Source organism: Aquarana catesbeiana, linkage group LG03, assembly GCF_042186555.1.
Source record: "Aquarana catesbeiana isolate 2022-GZ linkage group LG03, ASM4218655v1, whole genome shotgun sequence".
NCBI classification, from domain to species: domain Eukaryota; kingdom Metazoa; phylum Chordata; class Amphibia; order Anura; family Ranidae; genus Aquarana; species Aquarana catesbeiana.
Window position 1 is genome coordinate 270739634 of NC_133326.1, and position 19555 is coordinate 270759188.

At 41.1% G+C, this 19555-nt stretch overlaps 1 protein-coding gene across 1 annotated transcript in view; it reads right to left on the reverse strand.

The window, feature by feature from the left end:
• MYRFL (myelin regulatory factor like) overlaps positions 1-19555 on the reverse strand; it is a 184662-nt gene that overhangs the window by 155547 nt on the left and 9560 nt on the right. Inside the window, exons 3-5 of the mRNA XM_073620053.1 lie at positions 15105-15255; positions 10617-10812; positions 7572-7648 (exon numbers count right to left, since the gene is read on the reverse strand). Coding sequence (XP_073476154.1) covers positions 7572-7648; positions 10617-10812; positions 15105-15255 — 424 coding nt within the window. The remainder of the gene's footprint in view (positions 1-7571; positions 7649-10616; positions 10813-15104; positions 15256-19555) is intronic.

The following is a 19555-nucleotide window of genomic DNA, read 5'->3' on the forward strand; positions in this document are numbered from 1 at the left end:
GTCGCGTTATTGCTCCGCCCCCCCTCCTCCGATGACCCCTCCCGCCCCCCCTCGGTTTTTTCAAAAACGTGCGCTTTCCTGCGCGAGCCGAGGCTCCGATCCTCGGGACAAGCATGGAGGGGAGGCTGGGGTGGAGGAGAGAGAAGGGCCGGTAGATGGGGAACCTGCCGAACAGTAGTGGCGGTAGTGCGGTATACTACCGCTGTTTAGTTCAGGCCACCCCCGCCCCCCTAAATCTCAGGGGGGAGGTATCCCTAAGGAAAGAGCCCCCCCATCCCATTCTACCTGGAGCTTGGCTGGAGGAACGTACAGCGTGGACACTGAGACAGACAGAACAAGCATGAAAAGGTATGTACTCTTGGCAGCCCCCGGTGGCGACAATAGGCATAGCATAGATTTACTTAAAGGAGAAACCTACTAGAATTTAAAAATTCTGAGGAGTCTCCCTTACCTTATCCAGCTGCAGGGTTCTGTTATACAGACCCAATCTTTACCTCTCACGGTGGGCTCCATTTGGAAAAACCTTCAGAGATAGGGGCCCCCTAGAAAAGGAGGATCCGCAGTTCTGGGCCTGTAAAGCACCCCGCCAGGGATATGGCTGAAAAAACTAAATACTGGATCCCGGGTCCAGCTCTCTAAAAAGAGAAGCGTTACAGGTAAAACCTCGTTTCTTCGGACACGAGGCCCGGGTACCATCCAATTTGGCCTAAAAAAGCACTTTAAATGGATCCGGTTGAATGGCTTGCCCCAGTATAGGATATCCCTTTGGAGCTTAGCACAGCACATCTTATTCGTGACCTAAGACACTGGCGAAAAAACGGAGGTATCCCCAGTAAGGGGAGGGGTTATATAGGGGGTTGAACTTCCTGTCTAGGGTGTGACCAGTGTCCAATCACCTTGTGATACCCATAACCCATCAGTAATTACTGAGGCTCTGTGTCCCGTGATGTAGGAGAAAGAAATGTTGACCGGAAAATGCTTGCCATAGCGGGGATTCATCCATCAGCGATGTGCAGCATGGCTAGGAGAATCTGTTAAATCATTTTTGTTCAGCCTGTTGGCTGAATAAAAATGATCTATGAGTGTATACCCAACTTAAGTTATGACCAAGAAGCAAAGATATTTCTAGTGGTGTTTTTACCTCAATTTACAAATCTCAGGTGTAGGAGGTAAAACCTGACCCACATGTTATGTTATCATGGTACTATAATATCTTGGTTTCTTTTAAACGATTGCTCATGTTTACCTTTCCCACCAAATTAAGTAGATAGATTGAACAACTGAAGGTGTTGTTATGGCTCTTTTTTGGTGATTTTTAAAGCACAGATATGTTGAAAATCATTTTAGTTAAAGGTGTTAATGGAAGCTAGGCCTCCCATATTCAAATGCTAATAAACCTATTGGACTAGTTCATGAAGCCCAGGACAGAAAATTATACTATAGGAAGTGGGGGGAAGAGAACTTGAATAAACCATGTGCTCAAGACAAAGGAGCACTAGGAACAGTTGTTTGCTGGACTTTTTTAGACGCAAGAAGCAGTTTGGAAAGAGATCTTGGATCCTGGAAGATGACTCCTTAATAAAGAAAGACCCAAGTTAAAGTGTTACTAAGCCCACAACAGTAAAATCAGTCTGTATGTGGAGCATGCTTGTTATACTCACTGTGGAACTTAAGGGGTTAATCCTCTGCATTGTGTAGAAAGGCTGTTTTGAACTATTTTCATATTACTGGGTTTAGTAACACTTTAAGTAACTGTTTAGTGTATACGTATCACATACATTCTCTCCTCTTTGCTAAAAAGGTTAGCTTGTGCATGTTGTAGGCATATTTTGTAATACCTTGTATGCTATGAATTGTTTTTCCTGCAGTTGAATGTGCAGCCTGTTTAGTAAAGCAAGCATTATTACACTACAGATGTTTGTAAGCTGCCTTTCTTTACAGCAAAGTGACTTTAATAGTTGCAAAGCAAAACACTGAATGAGCAAGGTATTTGCTGTTGCGAAGGGATATACAGTGGGCCAAAAAGTATTTAGTCAGCCACCAATTGTGCAAGTTCTCCCACTTAAAAAAGACGAGAGAGGCCTGTAATTGTCATCATAGGTATACCTCAACTATGAGAGACAAAATGTGGAAACAAATACAGACAATCACATTGTCTGATTTTTGAAAAAAAATATTTGCAAATTATGGTGGAAAATAAGTATTTGGTCACCTACAAACAAGCAACATTTCTGGCTCTCACAGACCTGTATCTTCTTCTTTAAGAGGCTCCTCTGTCCTCCACTCATTACCTGTATTAATGGCACCTGTTTGAACTTGTTATCAGTATAAAAGACACCTGTCCACAACCTCAAACAGTCACACTCCAAACTCCACTATGGTGAAGACCAAAGAGCTGTCGAAGGACACCAGAAACAAAATTGTAGACATGCACCAGGCTGGGAAGACTGAATCTGCAATAGGCAAGCAGCTTGGTGTGAAGAAATCAACTGTGGGAGCAATAATTAGAAAATGGAAGACATACAAGACCACTGATAATCTCCCTCGATCTGGGGCTCCAGGCAAGATCTCACCCTGTGGGGTCAAAATGATCACAAGAACGGTGAGCAAAAATCCCAGAACCACATGGGGGGACCTAGTGAATGACCTGCAGAGAGCTGGAACCAACGTAACAAAGGCTACCATCAGTAACACACTACGCCGCCAAGGACTCAGATCCTGCAGTGGCAGACGTGTCCCCCTGCTTAATCCAGTACATGTCCAGGCCCGTCTGAGGTTTGCTAGAGAGCATTTGAATGATCCAGAAGAGGATTGGGAGAATGTCATATGATAAGATGAAACCAAAGTAGAACTGTTTGATAGAAACACAACTCGTCGTGTTTGGAGGAGAGAGAATGCTGAGTTGCAACCAAAGAACACCATACCTACTGTGAAGCATGGGGGTGGCAACATCATGCTTTGGGGCTGTTTCTTTGCAAAGGGAACAGGACAACTGATCCGTGTACATGAAAGAATGAATGGGGCCATGTATTGTGAGATTTTGAGTGCAAACCTCCTCCCATCAGCAAGGGCATTGAAGATGAAACGTGGCTGTGTCTTTCAGCATGACAATGATCCCAAACACACTGCCCGGGCAATGAAGGAGTGGCTTCGTAAGAAGCATTTCAAGGTCCTGGAGTGGCCTAGCCAGTCTCCAGATCTCAACCCCATAGATAACCTTTGGAGGGAGTTGAAAGTCCGTGTTTCTCAGCGACAGCCCCAAAACATCACTGCTCTAGAGGAGATCTGCATGGATGAATGGGCCAACATACCAGCAACAGTGTGTGACAACCTTGTGAAGACTTACAGAAAACGTTTGACCTCTGTCATTGCCAACAAAGGATATATAACAAAGTATTGAGATGAACTTTTGTTATTGACAAAATACTTATTTTCCACCATAATTTGCAAATACATTTTTTCAAAAATCAGACAATGTGATTGTCTGGATTTGTTTCCACATTTTGTCTCTCATAGTTGAGGTATACCCATGATGACAATTACAGGCCTCTCTCATCTTTTTAAGTGGGAGAACTTGCATAATTGGTGGCTGGATTAAAAACTTTTTTGCCCCACTGTATCATTTTGGCAGGAGACTTTAATACAGTTATGGAAGTACTCCTGGATAGATTCTATAGCAGCAGAGTATATCTGCCGATCTGGAGGAATTGGACCGAGGGCTACAGTCTGACAGACGTGTGCAGATGGAGATATCCTAAATATAGAGAATATTCTTGTCACCCAGATTCTCATAACACCTTATTCAAATTGGATATGTTTCTACCAATTGCTGAGGCACCCAATAATAAAGTCTGCAGCATAATATATTTAGCAAGAGCTATGCTCTGCTACAGCTTGTGCTTACTATGACACCCCCTCCAGGTCCCCAAACTTGGAGAATGGCTTCATAATGGCTAAAGGACCCTAAGGTCTTATATAAGTGTCAGTAAGATATGGCTAACTTTTGGAATGAAAATGATCAGGATGTTTCATGAATGTCTTAAACGGGAAGCTTTTAAGGCCACTATGAGGGGTTCAGAGATGACTGGTGTGAGTGAACTTAAAAAAAGTTAAAGCGGCGCTCCACCGATTTAAAAGTCAGCAGGTACAAAAAGTGTAGCTGCTGACTTTTAATAATCGGACGCTCACCTGTCCCACGGTCCAGCGATGCGGGCGAATTAAGCCTTGCTCCTCTCCCCCTCCTCTCTGCGGCGCTGGCATTGTAACTGTGAGCGCCTGGCTGTGGCTTCACAGCCGAGCATGCAGTGCACATGCGCGAGCCGCACTGCGCGCTGTGAATGGTCGGGCAATCTTCTGGGACCTGTTACATGTTCCAGAAGATGGCAGGGAGGGAGGGGGGAGAGGTGAACTTCCTCCCAGCGCCGCAGAGCCCCAGGAGGAAGTGGGAGCTGGATGCCTCTAAAAAGAGGGTATCTCCCCCCCCCAAAAAAAATGACAAGCCAAATGTGGCATGTCAGGGGGTCACCATCACTTAAAGCGAAGTTCCATTTTTGGGTGGAACTCTGCTTTAATAAAGGGAAAATCATCTCAGTATCAGAAGCTTCTTATGTTACAGATACCACATTACAGATTTTCAAATGTGGAAAGATTCACAAATGTTATACAAGTTAATTATCACAGAAAAGACTCCAGGATATAACTAACTAATCTTAAAACTGCCCCCATCCCTCTTCTAACACCTATACCAGTGATGGCGAACCTTGGCACTCCAGATGTTTTGGAACTACATTTCCCAACTACACTGCAGAGTGCATGAGCATCATGGGAAATGTAGTTCCAAAACATCGGGGGTGCCAAGGTTCGCCATCACTGACCTATTCTAACTACCATGTGGAAGAAAGATGCATATGCTTACCTATTGTGAAACCCCTCTGGGCTGGTCAGGTGATTGACTCCCCTTGGTCAGCTAGCAGTTTAACTACTAATTTAACTAATTAGCACCAGTTGTACTGACTATAGGATACATAATGTCATACTGGCCCAATAACCTGACATCTGAACTTACAGTGGGGATGGAAAGTATTCAGACCCCTTAAATTTTTCACTCTGTTATATTGCAGCCATTTGCTATAAAAAATTTAAAAAAAAAGACTCATGGCTGTATTAGATCAAAAGGGTGCTTCTACTAAATACTGAGCAAAGGGTCTGAATACTTAGGACCATGTGATATTTCAGTTTTTCTTTTTTAATAAATCTGCAAAAATGTCAACAATTCTGTCATTTTCTGTCAATATGGGGTGCTGTGTGTACATTAATGAGGAAAAAAAATGAACTTAAATGATTTTAGCAAATGGCTGCAATATAACAAAGAATTAAAAATTTAAGGGGGTCTGAATACTTTCCGTCCCCACTGTAAATACTGTCAGGACTTTGAGTCTATGTCATTACTACAATATTTGTATCAATGTACATCATTCTTTCAGTGTAATAAGTATAAAAAAAAAAAAAAAAAAACGAAGATATTTTGCAGGCAAACATGACCCCCAATATACAAAAATAATGTTTTTTAAATATTAGCATACACTGAGGTTATTTATACTAGGCTGGTCTTTATTACATTTATATCTAAAAAAAACATTAAAAAAAGACTATTGGTCCTATCAGTCAATGCATGTGAAAATAATACACTCTGGTGTCATCATGTTGTAAGTCAAGAAAAAATAAACCTCAGGATTTAATAACAGCGACAAGAACAGATTACAAGATTCGCATTAGCAATTGTACATTTTCTTTTTATCCTGGCACAATGTTAGTTTTGCTCAGTACTCTATAGCAGCACAACTTTTCCTGTATACTTTTGCCTACTACCTAATACAAAAAAAAAAAAAGTGTACACACATTGATCTTGGGGGATTTTTACCTGCAAAAACAGGTAATGAAAAATGCTGAACCACCTGGGTCCCTCAGCAACGCTGCTGCATAGGCCTCAACCTTGGCTATTTGATGTTCCCTCAGACCATCTCACTCAGCTCTTCTGGCAATCTGGGCTCTCCTGGTTCTCTCAGTCTTTTAGTTGCAGCACTTTCAGTACGGGCCCACTCCTCTCCTAGCCTTTCACTAGGGCAGTGGTCTCCAAACTGTGGCCCAGCAGCCAGATGAGGCCCTCTGCTTGCTTTTATCCAGCCCTTGCAGTACTATTTCATCCATTGACACAAATGATGGGGCATAATTCCTCCCAATGACAACAATGATGGGGCACAATTCTTCTCAATGACACCAATGATGGGGCACAATTCTTCTCAATGACACCAATGATGGGGCACAATTTCTCCCAATGACACCAACAATGGAACACAATTCCTCCCAATGACACCAGTGATGTGGCGTAATTTCTCCCAATAATGGGGCACAATTTCTCCCAATGACACCAACAATGGGGCCTAATGGCCTAAATACCAATGGTATTTAAGAAGTGGTGCAATTCCTCCCACTAAGACCAGTGATTGGGCACAATTCCTCCTACTGACAGCAAAGATGGGGCATTGTTTTTTCTCACGGACTCCTGGACCTTTTCTACTTTCAATGGTCACAACCCACCTAAAGTCTGAAGGACAGTAAACTGTTTATAAAGTTTGGAGACCCCTGCATTAGGGGATCTCCTGGCACTCAGGGCTCTCTCACGCCTCCAAGACTTATACTCCCTCAATCTCCTGGACTCCTAGTCACCTCAGTTCTCCCAGTCCTCCTGACTCATATAGCTCTCTCACTCTGACGGACATAGAATCTCTCCTCCAACGTGGAGTGCTGTCTCTTGAGTAGAGCACCTAATGGGAGTGTACCTGTCTCCTGCATGGAGCACACATCCATCTCCAAATGGGTGCCATGCACTATGATCAGGTCCTTGCTTATAAGGAGTGTGCACAGTTGTACACTCACTCAGCCTGCAGATCTTTAACAAAACCTGGACATCAGATTGAAGGCTTCATCTCACCCAAGACTCTTTGAAATCTTCACACTCTGGATCCTGATCTGAAGAAAGCCAAAACCTGTTGAAAATCGAATACCCAGTTTTTCCACTCAGTACAGACACTCTGGAGCCCTGTATTAGTGCGAACCATGCATCACTTTTACCTATACCCACACAGTGGCAAGGCCTAGCACTGTTACAATATATATATATATATTATAATTGAAGTTTGTGTTACATGTATTGCCAAGAATTCAAATAGAAGCAATCTTTCTCTCTTCCTTCAATGAAATCCTCAACTACTGCATCTACTTGCTTGTTAAGCTGTCACTTTGCCAAGAATTCAAATGGACGCAATCTTTCTCTCTTCCTTCAATGAAATCCTCAACTACTGCATCTACTTGCTTGTTAAGCTGTCACTTGTAAAATGTCTAACTTTTATATGTGTGACTTACCAGTGAAAACCCCAGGAAAAGGTAGTTGTGATAAACAAAAAAGCTATGACAGTGCATGTCATGCATAATATGTGATTTTAATATCAATCTGCTGGGAGGAAGGTATGTTTTGCATTCCATAATAAAACAGATATGGGAAAGATACCTACGTAACAAGATTGAAAGGCCTCTTGCTGCGATCCGATTGAGACTGCTCAATAGTAATTTTCTGGTTCATAGCTTCAGCCTAAATATAGGGTAGAAAACACATTTGTGTCTTTTTGGGTGGCTAAAATATACACATTGTATCTGGTGCTATTATATTATGTCTGTTTTTATAGTTTTTTTTTTAAACTTACTCTCATCTCCAATTACACTCTCCTACCTTATAGCAGTGGCCCATAGAACATGTGCTGAAAGAACTAGCAGCATGATTTTATGATAAAAAGGAGAGATAGAACCAAAGCAATTTTTTGTTGAATGTTGAGCAACCTTGAATGGTTTGTGTTTATTACCAGTGTTACAAGTGTTTTGGACCAGGGTGGTGCTGTGGACAAAGCATATCTTGATTTCAGCAAGGCGTTTGACACAATTCCACATAATGATCTAATACAAAAGTTGAACAAGCTTGGATTTAACCCTTGGGTGGTTCAGTGGATATGCAGTTGGTTAAAGGATATATCCCAGAGTGTGGTTGTAAATGGGGTTCACTCAGAACAGAGACCAGTCACTAGTGGAGTACCACAAGGCTCTGTACTGAGTCCTGTTCTATTTAACCTATATGTGTTATAACTAAAAATTTGTTGGGCAAGGTATGTCTTTTTGCTGATGACACCAAGGTGTGTGACAGGGTTGATATCCCTGGGGTTTCTGTAACATGGAACATGATTTGTCATTGCTGGAAGATTGGTCAAAGCAGTGGAGACTGCAGTTCAATATTTCTAAATGTAAAATAATGCACCTAAGGAAAAAGAATCCCCTTAGAGAGTACAACATTGGGGCTACAATGTTAGCCAGTACTACGGAAGAAAAAGATTTGGGGGTGCTTATTTTAGATGATTGCAAAATGAGCAAACAGTGTGACCAGGCAGTGGGAAAAGCGAATAGAATACTAGGATGCATCACTAGAGGAATCACCAGGAGGAGGAAGGAAGTTCTGATTCCAGAATATAGATCTTTAGTGAGACCTCATTTAGAATACTGTGTCCAGTTCTGGAGACTTCACTTACAGAAAGATATTGATAAGACAGAACAAGTCCAGAGACGAGTAACAGAAATGGTGAAAGGTCTGGGGGATAAAACATATCAACGGTGACTTCAGGAACTTAATATGTACAGTCTGGTGGAAAGAAGGGAAAGGAGAGACATGATTGAAACCTTTAAATACATCAAGGGGGTAAATAAGATTCAGAAAGGCGGTCTTTTCAATATGAAACCAAAATCAAGAACACGGGGACATGACCTCAAACTAACTGGAGGAAAGTTCAAAACTAATCTTAGAAAGTATTATTTTACTGAAAGGGTGGTTGAAGATTGGAATAAACTACCAACAGAGGTAGCGAGACAGTCAACAGCAAACATGCTTGGGATAAACATAAATCTATAGTCAGACAACGAGCTTAAGAAAAAAAAAAAGAATTGGCGGATTTGATGGACTACTTAGTCTTTTTTCTGCAGTCACTTTTCTATGTTTTATTTAATTTAGGGAGTTCTGTTGACCTTGGTGATTCAACTGTAAAGGATCTCATGGAGCAAATATTTTTATAAAATGCATACTACTATCAAAAAGGCATGGGAAGACAGGCACTACCATGGAGAATATGTACCCATGCCAAAAATGAATAACAAATACCTCACAGCAGGAAGAGAATGTTTTCAAGGGGAACATTTAAATACAACATACACAAAGGCTCTGTGAACAGGAAAAAGGGTTAAAAAACAAAAACAAAACCTACAACACCAAGCCTGAAACAAAAACCCACTCTTTCAAAAAGAAAAAAAAAAAAAAAACTGTTTAATCTAAAAAAGGCCTCTAAACAAACGATACAAAAAATATACCTCCAAAATAGATGAAAATGCCAAAATAATACCCTCTTTATTTTGAGAGGAATGGCTTATCCAAAATCCCCCTTACTGGAACTTGTATGCCGCTTATCCCAGTTCAAAGATGAGGCACTATACCTACTGGCTACATTCAAAGATCATACAGTGCATTATGTTGTATAACAATTTGCTGGAACTGCAAATCTCCAAACCATAATAGTAGGGATCCCAAACTTCATCCCTAGTAATAGAGTGCAAGCACTCCTGGCACCAATATTAATAAAGAGAAAAATAGCAGTTTGTTTTGCTATAGATATAGCAGTTGGCCAGAAGAATCCAATGTGGTCAACTGGCCATTCCCCAGAGACCAAATGGCTGCATCATATAATGATTGTTTATTTTTTTCCACTCACAGGTATATTTATTTTAAAGGCTATATAATAAAATTTATATATATATATATATATATATATATATATATATACTATTTTGTCAAAAGTATTGTGACACCTGCCTTTACACACACATGAACTTTAATGGCATCCCAGTCTTAGTCCGTAGGGTTCAATATTGAGTTGGCCCACCCTTTGCAGCTATAACAGCTTCAACTCTTCTGGGAAGGCTGTCCACAAGGTTTAGGAGTGCGTCTATGGGAATGTTTGACCATTCTTCCATATATATATATATATAAATAATTGCATCTGCTAAAATGGATCAGGTATAGCTTCACAGTACTAAATCATATTTATGGCTTATATTCCCAAATGGACATCCAAGACAATTCCCCAATTAGGATTTGATCACATCCGCTTTTAATAAAGCCCTTTGTCCGGGGACATAATTGCTTCAGCTGTCAAACAGGCATATATTATTCAAAGCCAATGGCAACTGTCCAACCAACCTTTCCTTTGTTTTATAGCATGCTATGCTTAAAAAACACTATGAATCTTAGCAGAGAGAGACTTTTTTTTCAAACTTGCTTAGCTAATATACTGAAAATAAAAAAAAGATAACACAGCACTTGAAAATCCTTTGTCTTTCATTCCATTGGACCCAGTACTTCCTGGCTCTTCTAGTTAATGGGCAGATATATTTTATAATTTCAATAAATGTTTGTTTTGTAAGTTATATGTGTTGATGTAGACTCTCAGACTGCTGTAAAGACATCTTACCTTGACACCAAACACTTTCAAATAAAAGCTTTCAATTGGACTGAAGCCCAGCTGTGTTTTGATGTATTTCGGATGTCCAAGCACTCTGATATGAACTGTGACCTGGAAATGGTTCTTCTTCTGGCATACATAGGTATCATCTACTACTGAGAAGTTGAATCCTTTGTCAGTGATTACTCGGTACCCCACAGCAGGACTGAAAGAAAGAATAGTCTGTTACAGTATAATACAGGAAAACAAACTTTGGTCCATCTTCGACAGAAGCAAGGTCATATTTCACTGATAAGCCCCCAAAGGTAACATTCATTGTTCTAGCTGCAACTACAGACAGCTCTTTGTGGCTGAAAGTATTTAAGAATATCCCCAAACAGTTGTATTATTTTATCATTCTGGCTTGCAAAGCAATAGTTATTTTTAAGACAGTAAAAACAACAAAACAATAATATACTGTGTTGCTGCCTGGCCTAGAATTCTATTCTTAGAAGATCCAAATGGCTTCCTAGTATAAAATTTGGTCAGAGGGTTTCAAGAATGAATATTATTTAGAAAGACAACGAATTGACAGATGTTCCAAAACCTAGTGACTAGTGATATTACTGGGTAGAAATAAAAGAAACCTGCCAGACAAACAGGGAGTCTGACATTTCTGTATTGTCCTTCTGACAATGCCTGACTGTCATGCTGACCCTCTTGTTAGGATATTTGAGTCAATAACAAAAACGATTGTAGAAAAGGAGCTACGACTTTCTCCTGCCCTACGGCTCTGCATTTTTCCAAGCCAGTGACAAGTATTCAGTATTTTAAATGCTTGCTTGTGTTTTTTAATAAAGATTTTTTTATTCCCTTGTTTATCAATGAATCTGTTAGAAAATTTCACTACCAGGAAGAATCTATCGCCTAGCACAGCTCCATTGTGCTCCTTGTACATCATAGCCGCCTTCTCTTCTGGGAGTATTTAAATACTCTTTTTGATGACCCAGTTTCTCAGCCCCTCTCCCTACCTACTTTCACATAGTTGTTAGGGGAGTAACAAAAGGGGAATACTATAGAGTGACACTTCAAAGACAGCTCTATTTCTGCTGAAGCTTCTGACTTCACATTCAAGATGTGGACACCCGACAGCGGTCTCAGGGCTTTTGGATAACTACACGAGAGGGGCGTTTACAGATAAATAACATGCATAACAGATTTTAAATGTACATACAGTATAATCATATGGGAAGATTGTTGTTTAAATGAATGGTTTGACAGAGGCCCTAAGCCAGAAGGTAAACATTACAGCCAGCATTGACAGATGATCTTTCTAAAGTCATGTTATGTTAGGATAATTTAGGGGTCCTGAAATGTAATGTTGGTCTCAATAAATAGTGTCAGAAAAGAATGTGATAATGATGACCACAACAACCAGATTTTAGCTGTCGTTTTTCCTGCTTTTGAACAGATCCATAGGACATGGAAACAAGACTAAGCGACCTAACTATGCACAAAAACATAGGAACAGGTGCAAAAAAATGGCAGCAGGTGCAATACACGTATGAGTCATCATTTGAAATATTTGGCTGTAGCAAAAGGCAGTTTGTGCACAAAGGGCTGGAGAGTGGTACAATAATGCGTGTCTGTAGGCAACAGTAAAGCATGGTGGAGGTTCCTAGCAAGTTTGGGGCTGCATTTCTGCAAATAGAATTGGAGATTTGATTAGGTTCAATTATGTCCTCAATGCTGAGAAATACAGGCAGATACTTATCCATCATGCCATAGCATGAGGGAGGAGTGTAATTAACCCCAAATGTATTCTGCAGCAGGACAACGACCCCAAACATACAGCCAATGTCATTAAGAACTATCTTCAGTGTAAAGAACAAGGAGTCCTGGAAGTGATGGTTTGTCTCCCACAGAGCCCTGATCTCAACATCGAGTCTGTCTGGGATTACACGAAGAGACAGAAGGATTTGAGACAGCCTACATCCACAGAAGATCTGTGGTTAGTTCTTCAAAATGTTTGGAACAACCTACCTGACAAGTTCTTTCACAAACTGTGTGCAAGTGTACCTATAAGAATTGATGCTTTATCTAGACTGCCCCAATACACCTTTGCAGCAGTAGATTACTGCTATTAGTAATCTATTGCTGGCTACAATTAGCCTACAATAGATCGCTATAGCGGTGATTTGCTGCTGTATAGAGAGGCTAGGCAAAGCTATGACAGCTCTGCCTGAGACTCCCATAGTGAATGGGAGCGTGGCGACGTCACTTGTGACGTTTCCACACTCCCAACGTAAACACATTATAGAAGTGCTGTGTTTACTTTTCCTTTCCCAGAGTGCTCCTATGAAGGGCTTTGCAAAAGATTTGGAAGACCAGCAGTTGATCGTTAACTTTAAAATGGCACTGGGGAAGCCATGGTTTTCATACACCACACTGATGATGAGCAAAAGGCCAGAAACAGCTGCATGCAGTTTGCAATACATGCCTTTATATCTGTACTTTTAACTCATCAGTTCTAAATGTACAAGTGGCATGGGGCAAAAGGGCAGTGATTTGCATGATTTGGCCAACTATCTTTACTCTTTATTTTTTAGATTTGCAATGGAAGCTTAACATACAAATATGGCCTTTTTATAGTAGGCACGGCTTTGCTTCACACTGGTTTAGTGAATGTTTTTTTTTTCCTTCTAGCCCACTGTACCATAATTCCTCTTCTTCTATCTTCCTGTTGGTCCCCCAACCCAAATCCATAAATGGTTTATATGCATGCAGAAATCTAGATGTGAGCCAGCTCGCAAGTAAAATCTAGCCAGAGTCCACACAAAATGGTACAATCGTACCCTCTAAAATAATAGAAAAACCCCTTGAAAAACTTTGGATTTTGTTCAATGGAGAGTAAGGTCTTAAAGGGTAACTCCACTTTTATTGGAAAAAAAAAAAACATTCCCCTCTGAGTGATTTATGTACATTGCAAGGATTTTAACAAACTATTTCAGATTGCTGATGTATAAGTCTTAACAGCGCTCATGGAGAAAGTAAAGTAGCAGGCTTCAAAGGAATGATGGTAGATCCAAGATCGAAGGAGCTCCAACAAATGATTAACATGCGGACCAGGGAAGACGATATATATTAAAAGAAGAGAAAAAAGGCATATAGTGAAGTAATGCCGGCACTGACTGTCTGCGCATTGACAAAACGCCACTCATGAGACAACTTTTTATTTTCGGTTTTACGTACCAGTGCCGCTACTTCCAGTATCTGTGGAACGCACGCGGAACACCCTGATGCCTTTTTTCAAGCCGTCTCGCGAGTGGCATTTTGTAAATGCGCAGACAGTACTTCACTATATGCCTTTTCTCTCTTCTTTTAATATATATCGTCTTCCCTGGTCCGCATGTTAATCATTTGTTGGAGCTCCTTTGACCTTGGATCTACCATCGTGACTCCACTAAGCGTTTTTGACCCCTGGACTGCAAAGCTGAGGGTCTACAGGTTCTGGTGAGTGGGGTTACAAGAGGGGATTTCTTGCTCTTCATTGACTGTGGTCTCTGAACATTTCCTTTGAAGCCTGCTACTTGAGTTGCCGCTGGAACCACTTGGCACTTTACACATATATTTTTATATATATATAGGTCTCCATTGGCGCGAGTTTTAGTTTGTTTTATATATAATCAGATTGCTACCTGCTTGTGTTCTGAAGAAAAAGCTGTTTGTCTATGTGGATGTGCAAAGTGAATCTGAATGGGAGTGACTTTTTCATTGTTCTAATGAGGAAAATTGGGGGATCTGCATCCCTTTAGAAGTAATTAACTTTTTGGGAGTATCTCAACAAAAATAAGATGTCTCCCTGGCATAGATAGCACAAAGTTGTTGGTGTAATCAACAAGCATTAAAGTTTATGTAAAAAAATACAAAAGGTGCAGTGCTGCCACCTTTTGTATGTTTTTATGTTAATATTCGCCACCAGTGATTTGTGTCAGGTGCTTTTCTATGCATTATCCTAATATTGTAAGCGCAGGTTTATTGTTTGTATTTGATCAAAGTTTATGTATTTCATCTATATATATATATATGTAGAACAGTAATAGGCTCAGCTGAATGTGTATACTTGTTTGCTATTGCATACATACAGAGATAGAGTAGATAATGTTGAGCTTCCTACAGGAATCCATACCAAACCATGAATAGCATCAGACACATCAGATCTTTAGGCAGATACCACAACTGCTCGACATCCAGTCTGGGCCAGGTAATAGAAAATACTTATGTTTAATTTTTTTACTTACCTTTTGCAGTCCTGTTGTTTCAGCCCACTCTTAAAAATGATTCATGCCTAAAAAAAATTACTGGCGCTATTTTACCAGCTTGGTAATGTTTTGTACAATATATTTACACTATCACACATACGTTATAAACAAATTGCTGTGGAAAGTAGTCATTACTTATTTTTATAGCACTTTTGTATGTGGGTAATTTCTGTAATAGGAAGCAGAAAAGACCTACATTGTCTCAGTTAGGGTCTTGTACAGGGTTGCCCATTGTGATGTCTGGTAAGGCTTCCATGTTAATGACTGATAACATTTATCCATGGGAGATACAGCTTGCCCATCACTTTCATAGTCATGAACATCCATAATACAGTCTGTTGGTGGAGCTGCAATAAAAATAAACACTTTAAAGTGAAATGGTGAACATCATGCTTTTATCAAAAACACATCAAAAAGAATTTGGCAGATTACAGTTGTTGCGTTTTTATGAAATAATTAGTATAACTAGTAGAACTAAAAGCAATGCTTTTTTTTGAGAATAGGAGGGTTATAACCCATTTTGTCTGTCATCTATGTCTCATTGGGGAGAAATCTCTCCAAAGTGAGGGAGTCAGTGGTTGTCACCAAGATCACAAGAACTAATATCCCTGTTGTAAGACTTCCCTTCTATTTCTGATCTGGCGACAACCAAAACAGAAAGCAATAACAACCCGACAGGTGTTCTAATCCTTTGCCACTCCAAAAGGAAAAAAATAAAAAAAGTTTGTTTTAGTTATACTTTAGAGAGCGTATCCTTTTAAACACTGTTTTAGATATACACTCACCGTCCATTTTATTAGGTACACCTTGCTAGTATCGGGTTGGACCCCCTTTTGACTTCAAAACTGCCTTAATTCTTCTCGCATAGATTCAACAAGGTGTTGGAAACCTTCCTCACATTTTGGTCCAAAATTGACACGATAGCATCACACAGTTGCTGCAGATTTGTTGTCTGCACATCCATGATGCAAATCTTCCATTCCACCCTCCCAAAGGTGCTCTATTGGATTGAGATCTGGTAAATGCGGAGGCCATTGGAGTACATGGACCTCATTGTCATGTTCAAGAAAGCAGTTTGAGATGATTTGAGCTTTGTGACATGGTGCATTATCCCTGCTGGAAGTAGCCATCAGAAGATGGGTACACTTTAGTCATAAAGGGATGGACATGGTCAGCAACAATACTTAGATAGGCCATGGTGTTTAAACGATGCCCAATTGGTACTAAGGGGCCCAAAGTATGCCAAGAAAATATCTCCTACACCATTACACCACCAGCCTGAACCGTTGATACAAGGCAGGAGGGATTAATGCTTTTATTTTGTTTACGCCAAATTCTGACCCTACCATCTGGTGTCACAGCTAAAATTGAGACTCATCAGACCAGGCAATGTTTTTCCAATCTTCTATTGTCCAATTTTGGTGAGCCAGTGTGAATTGTAGTCTCAGTTTCCTGTTCTTAGCTGACAGGAGTGGCCCCCGGTGTGGTCTTCTGCTGCTGTATCCCATCTGCTTTAAGGTTCGATGTGTTGTGCGTTCAGAGATGGTATTCTGCATACCTTGGTTGTAACAAGTGGTTATTTGAGTTACTGTTACCCTTCTATCATCTCAAACCAAATCGTCTGCCCATTCTCCTCTGACAACAAGGCATTTTTGTCCACACAACTGCCGCTCATTAGATATGTTCTCTTTTTTGGACCATTCTCTGTAAACCCTAGGGATGGTTGTGCATGAAAATCAGTTTTTGACATTCAAAGTCACTTAAATCCCCTTTTTCTTATCTATTATGACGCTTGGTTGGAACTTCAGGAAGTTGTCTTCACCACATCTAGATGCCAAAGATGCATTGAGTTGCTACCATGTGATTGGCTGATTAGCAATTGAAAAAACGTTGCCTGGTCTATTGAGTCCAAATTTCAGCTGCGACATTCAGATGGGGCAGAATTTGGCGTAAACAACATGGAAGCATGGATCCTTCCTGCCTTGTATCAATGGTTCAGGCTGGTGGTGTAATAGTGTGGGGGATATTTTCTTGGCACACTTTGGGCCCCTTAGTACCAACTGAGCATTGTTTAAATGCCACAGCCTACCTGAGTATTGTTGCTGACCATGTCCATCCCTTTATGACTAGTGTACCCATCTTCTGATGACTACTTCCAGCAGGATAATGCTCCATGTCACAAAGCTCAGATCATCTCAAACTGGTTTCATGAACATGACAATGAGCTCACTGTACTCCAATGCCCCCCCCGGTTCGCATCAGAAAATGCGAACAGGCAAAAAATTTGTGCAAACCCTATTAAAGTCTATGGGACACAAACATGAAAAATCAAACTCGCTAATTGTAAAGGCTTATATGCAAGTTATTGCCATAAAAAGTGTATAGGGACCCAGGTACTGCCCCAGGGAACATGTATCAATGCAAAAAAAAAAGTTGCAGTGATTTTAATAATGCTTAATGTGAACCATTAAAAATGAAATATTCCTTTAAATATCATGCCTGGGAGGTCCCTTTGGTCTGCCTGTAAAGTGGCGCATCTGTGTGATGCATTTTACAGTGCCACAGCAAAATGATATGTTGATCTAAAGGAAAAAATGTAATTCAAAATTGTTTGCGGCTTTAATGTATGGCCGGCTCCCAGCAATATAGATAAAAAAAAATCAATGAAAAAATCAGCGTGGGCCCCCCTCCCCCTCCAGTCCATACCAGGCCCTTCGATTCTGGTATGGATTTTAAGGTAAACTCCACGGCAAAATTTTTTAAAAAATTGGCGTGGGGGTCCCCCCCAAAATTCATACCAGGCCCTTATTCCGATAATGCAGAATGGACAGGATGCCAGGGCGAGCGAGCGCCCCCCTCCCCTCCTAAACCATACCAGGCCACATTCCATCAACATAGGGAGGGTGCTTTGGTTGTGGGGGGTCTGCGGGCGGGGGGGCCCCCAGATCCCACCCCCCCATGTGAATGGGTAGGGGTTACCCCTACCCATTCACCAAAAAAAGTGTCAAAAAATAACAACCACAAAAGACAGTTTTTGACAATTCCTTCATTAAAAAAAAAAAAAAGGGTCTCGTGATGTACATCCATCATCAATCACGCTGCCCGATGGACCCGAAAAAAATATCCCACCTCCATGGGAGGCCTCCCGGCGACTGCTGACTTTTTCCACTGTAATAGCTGTTATATAGGCAAGGGCGGGCCACCCGCTGATGTAACCGGATGACCCCACCCCCTCTGATGGCACATGACATCAGAAGGGGCGGGGTCACTCTGTTACATCACTGGTTGGCCCCGCCCTTGCCTATATAACAGCTATCAAAACCAAGAGACAGCAGTCGGCGGGTAGCCTCCCATCGAGGCGGAGGTTGTTGAGGGAAAGCACCCTCCCCATGTTGAGGGCAAGTGGCCTGGTATGGTTCAGGAGGGGGGCGCTCGCTCACTCTCCCCATCCTGGCCTGCCAGGCTGCTTACTCGGATAAGGGTCTGGTGTGGAGTTTGCGGGGGACCCCATGCCAATTTATTTTTAAATTTTGGTGTGGAGTTCCCCTTAAAATCTATGCCAGACCCAAAGGGCCTAGTATGGATTCTGGGGGGGACCCCATGCTGTTTAAAAAAAAAATGTTGGCGTGGAGTTTCCCTTAATATATTACACATATATATATATACACACACACACACACACACACACACACACACAGAATGTATGACTCCTTGGCCATTTTTCAGAGAATATGAATGATAACACAAAAACTTTTCTTTCACTCATGGTTAGGGTTTGGCTGAAGCCATTTATTATCGATCAACTATCTTCACTCTTTTTAAATCATAATGGCAACAGAAACTACCCAAATGATCAAAAGTTTACATACCCCAGTTCTTAATACCGTGTATTGCCCCCTTTAACATCAATGACAGCTTGAAGTCTTTTGTGGTATTTGTGGATGAGGCTCTTTATCTTCTCAGATGGTAAAGCTGCCCATTCCTCTTGGCAAAAGTCTCTAGTTCCTGTAAATTCTTGGGCTGTCTTGCATGAACTGCATGTTTGAGATCTCCCCAGAGTGGGTTTAATGATATTGACGTCAGGAGACTGAGATGGCCACTCCAGAACCTTCACTTTATTCTGCTGTAACCAATGACAGGTCGACTTGGCCTTGTATTTTGGATCATTGTCATGTTGGAATGTCCAAGTACGTCCCATGCACAGCTTCCTGGCTGATGAATGCAAATGTTCCTCCAGTATTTTTTGATAACATACTGCAGTCACCTTGCCAACAATTTTGACCAAATTTCCTGTGCCTTTGTACCTCACACATTCCCAAAACATCAGCGATCCACCGCCGTACCTTTCATCATAGGCCTTGTTGACTCCTCTCCAAATGTAGAGTTTATGGCTGTGGCCAAAAAAGCTAAATTTTGGTCTCATCACTCCAAATGACTTTGTGCCAGAAGGTTTGAGGCTTGTCTCTGTGCTGTTTAGCGTATTGTAAGCTGTATTTTATCTTAAGTTATTTGTGGGTTTTTCTTTGAAATCCCAAACAATTTTCCTGGCAGTTGTGGCTGAAGTTTTAGTTGGTCTACCTGACCGTGGTTTGGTTTCAACAGAACCCCTCATTTTCCACTTCTTGATTAGAGTTTAAACACTGCTTA